Source organism: Rhinopithecus bieti, unplaced genomic scaffold, assembly GCF_001698545.2.
Source record: "Rhinopithecus bieti isolate Rb0 unplaced genomic scaffold, ASM169854v2 scaffold_32081, whole genome shotgun sequence".
Lineage (NCBI taxonomy): Eukaryota > Metazoa > Chordata > Mammalia > Primates > Cercopithecidae > Rhinopithecus > Rhinopithecus bieti.
The window spans coordinates 5225955-5230075 of record NW_016814436.1 but is presented as its reverse complement, the minus strand read 5'-3'; the positions used below and the strand labels follow the sequence as shown (position 1 = coordinate 5230075).

General features: G+C 49.9%; 1 protein-coding gene across 4 annotated transcripts in view; it reads left to right on the top strand.

Moving 5' to 3' along the window:
* The window catches only part of PPARA (peroxisome proliferator activated receptor alpha), a 102145-nt gene that overhangs the window by 55198 nt on the left and 42826 nt on the right, over positions 1 to 4121 (top strand). For 3 of the 4 annotated variants that reach the window (XM_017850820.1, XM_017850817.1, XM_017850819.1), the window contains one exon: positions 3084 to 3330. In XM_017850820.1, coding sequence (XP_017706309.1) covers positions 3123 to 3330 — 208 coding nt within the window. In that variant the 5' untranslated portion in view covers positions 3084 to 3122. Of the gene's footprint in view, positions 1 to 687; positions 731 to 3083; positions 3331 to 4121 lie in introns of those variants that run through there. The other variant, XM_017850821.1, reaches the window with a different exon arrangement.

Here is a 4121-nt window from a genome sequence, read left to right as displayed (position 1 = left end):
TCCCTCCCTTCCTTCCTTCCTTCCTTCCTCTCTCTCTCTCTCTCTCTTTCTTTCTTTCTTTCCTTTATTTTCTTTCTTTCAACAAAGTCTTGTTCTTAGCTCCCAGCCTGGAGTGCGACAGCACGATCTTGGCTCACTCCAACCTCCGCCTCCTGGGTTTAAGCAATTCTCTTGCCTCAGTCTCCTGAGTAGCTGGGATTACAGGCACCTACCATCACGCCCGGCTAATTTTTGTATTTTTAGTAGAGACGGGGTTTCACCATGTTGGCCAGGCTGGTTTCGAACTCCTGACCTTAAGTGATCTGCCCACCTCAGCCTTCCAAAGTGCTGGGATTACAGGCGTGAGCCACCATGCCCAGCCCCAGCTACTTGCTTTCTATTGGAATGAACTTCACGGTTAATAGTCAGTTAGTGACTGCAACTTTTGAACTTTTTGTTCATAGTGAAAAACATTTTAAGTAATGCTTACCCCATTATGTTTCTTGCCATTTGAAAAAAATCTCCCTTCAGACAGAATGCAGAATAAAATCCGACAGAAAATCTGTACAGATTCACAGCCTGATTTAAGCTAATAGGTTATAGAGAAAGAAAGTCTTCTAAACCCTGTGAAAGGTTAACAGCTCTCTGTTATTTTTCCCCGTGTGCTGTTTGATGATTTCCCTGTGAACGCTGATGATTTATTGCTAGAATTCCAAACAGAAGATGTGAATTTCACAAAAATGGATGAAAGGTATCTATTTTTCATTGGTAAAGGAAGCCAAAACATCCCTTCTTCACCGCACTAAAAGCTGTTGTTTACATTAAGCAAACCTCAAATGTGAACGTATTTTTACGCAAATGCATTTAATGGATGAATATTGTCTTTGGGACAGTATTCTTCACTCCATCTGGAGAGTCTGGCGTTCCGTAATCACCGTGTGATGACGGCTGCCCTGACGGTGGCTGGTGGCAGCACCTACCCGCTGAGCCTCTCCATGATGTGATCTGTGGGCATCATGTGACCATTTTCAGAAGGGAAGACAGTTCTGGAAGCTAAAGGTCACCTAGTCAGCCTCATTGGGCGATTGATGACTCAGTTGGGTTCAGGGAGGTGGACCCGAGGCAGAGCCTCTAGAAGGCAGTGGTGGGCAGGGCGGTTCAGGCAGGTGGCACCTGGGCAAAGGTGCAGATGTGACATCCTGAAAGCAATTCTCGGTGCTGCTGGGTTTCCAGGAGGTAGAAGAATGGTGACAAGTGCACCATCAGGTAGGGACAGATGTGGAAGGGCTGGAACAGCATGATACAGACTAACCTGGGAAGAACCACTGCTTTGTCACTGTACCCCTATGGAAATGCTGTTCGCTTTGCTGGTTGAGACAGCCTACCATTGTCTGAGACTCACCCAGTTAGATTTGTTTGGACTCCACAAAGTATTCTTGACCATACCATCACAGTCGAGGACCACCTGCATGAGCTGCTTTCATGGCTACAGGGAGAGCACACCAAAGTGGATGTCACACCCAGTACACATGCCACCGGCTTGGCCCTGCTCCCTGCGCCCCACAGCCTGAGCCACACTGGATGCCTGTTCCTGGAGTGTGCCAGCATGTTTCAGTCCTGGCTGGAGCCTTTGCACTTGGTGTTCTCTTTGCTGGAACATTCTCCCCCAAGACATTTACACAGCTTGCCCCCTCATTCCCTGAGGTTATCTCCTGCCCCCTAATCAGTGCGACCTTCCCTGGCCTCATCCCGGACACTCCACATGTGTATTCGTTCCTTTGTTCACCATCTGTGTCCCAGTTACAAGGGAGGCTCCCTGAGAGTAGGGATCTGGTTTTAGTTTGTTGTTGTCGTTTTGAGGTGGAGTCTCACTCTGTCGCCCAGGCTGGAGTGCAGTGGTGCAATCTCAGCTCACTGCAACCTCCACCTCCCATGTTCAAGGGATTCTCCTGCCTCAGCCTCCTGAGTAGCTGGAATTACAGGCACCCGCCACCAAGTCTGGCTAATTTTTGTATTTTTAGTAGAGACGGGGTTTCATCGTGTTGGTCAGGCTGCTCTTCAACTCCTGACCTCGTGATCCGCCTGCCTCAGCCTCCCAAAGTGCTGGGATTACAGGCATGAGCCACCGCACCCGGCCCTGTTTTTTTTGTTTGTTTTTGTTTGTTGGTTTGTTTGTTTTTGAGACACAGTCTCACTCTGTTGTCCAGGCTAGAGTGTAATGGCACGATCTCGGCTCACTGCAACCTCCACCTCCCAGGTTTCAAGCGATTTTCCTGCCTCAGGAGTAGCTGGGATCACAGGCGCCTGCCACCGCGCCCGGCTAATTTTTGTATTTTTAGTAGAGACGGGCTTTCGCCATGTTGGCCAGGCTGGTCTCAAACTCCTGACCTCAAGTGATCCACCCGCCTCAGCCTTCCAAAGTGCTGGGATTACTGGCACGAGCTACCGTGCCCAGCCCAGGGATCTGTGTCTCCGCTGTGTCCTCAGCACCTCAAGCACATTGTATGGAGCTCGGCACAGCTGCTGAGTCGGTGATGGCTGAGTGAGTCCTGGCCCTCGGGCTGCGGCTCCTACAACATTTTGCTTAAAGGTTTTCACTTTCACAGCGTACTGATCAATAGCCAAGCCCAGAGGAGAGGCTCAGCACTGTTCCTGTTTAGATGATGAATTCAGGCGTATCTTCGATGATAAATGACGTTGCATTTCAAAACAAGCAAGTGACCAGGCGCAGTGGCTCACACCTCTAATCCAAGCACTTTAGAAGGCCAAGGCAGGCGGATCACCTGACATCAGAAGTTCGAGACCAGCCTGGCCAATGTGGTGAAACCCCGTCTCTACTAATAATACAAAAAAATTAGCCAGACGTGCTGGCGGGCGCCTGTAGTCCCAGCCACTCAGGAGGCTGAGGCAGGAGAATGGCGTGAACCCAGGAGGCGGAGCTTACAGTAAGCCGAGATCGCATCACTGCACTCCAGCCTGGGCAACAGAGCGAGACTCCGTCAATCAATCAATCAATCAGTCAATCAATCAATCAATCAATCAAACAAACAAGTGAATGTTGTTATATGTCAATCTTACCAATTGTTCCTCTTTCCTCCCGGTAGCTTGGAGCTCAGCTGCGCAACCAGCACCATCCAGTCACGATGGTGGACACAGAAAGCCCGCTCTGTCCCCTCTCCCCACTCGAGGCTGGTGATCTAGAGAGCCCGTTATCTGAAGAATTCCTGCAAGAAATGGGAAACATCCAAGAGATTTCGCAATCCATCGGCGAGGATAGTTCTGGAAGCTTTGGTTTTACAGAATACCAGTATTTAGGAAGCTGTCCTGGCTCAGATGGCTCGGTCATCACGGGTAAGTGTGCTGTTTCCTAGAAAGTTGTATTTAGAAATGTTTCTTCCTAAAGAAAGCTGTCCTTTTTAGCTGGAAAATAAGTCACACTTTTTTGCAAGGAAACCTTCGGAGGTGGTAAGGCATCACCTGCAGTGCCACTGGGCCCTGGAAGGCACGTGTCACGGCTCACAGTGCTCCCTCTTGTGAAAACCATGCGTGTATCAAACAATGCTTGAGATTCAGTCACGGGGAGCAGCTAAAGTACACAGACCCTAACCCCAGCAAGCCCATGGGGGACAGCTAGACTTTTTTTTTTTTTTTTTTTTTTTGAGACAGAGTCTCCTCTGTCACCCAGGCTGGAGTGCAGTGGCGCAATCTCAGCTCACTGCAAGCTCCGCCTTCCGGGTTCACGCCATTCTCCTGCCTCAGCCTCCCCGAGTAGCTGGAACTACAGGCGCCCGCCACTAGGCCCGGCTAATTTTGTATTTTAGTAGAGACGGGGTTTCACCATGTTAGCCAGGATGGTCTCCATCTCCTGACCTCCTGATCCACCTGCCTCAGCCTCCCAAAGTGCTGGGATTACAGGCGTGAGCCACTGCGCCCGGCCGACAGCTAGACATTTTTAAGAGGAGACGTGTGCAAGGGTCTGCATAGAGGCATTGTTGGTAAGAGGGAAGGATGGGAAACAAGCTGGACATGCGTCAGAGGGAAACAGATAAACTGGGATGCGTTTATACAGTGGCATACTTCACAGCAATTTAAAAGAACAGACTAGGCCAGGCGCGGTGGCTCACACCTATAATCCCAGCACT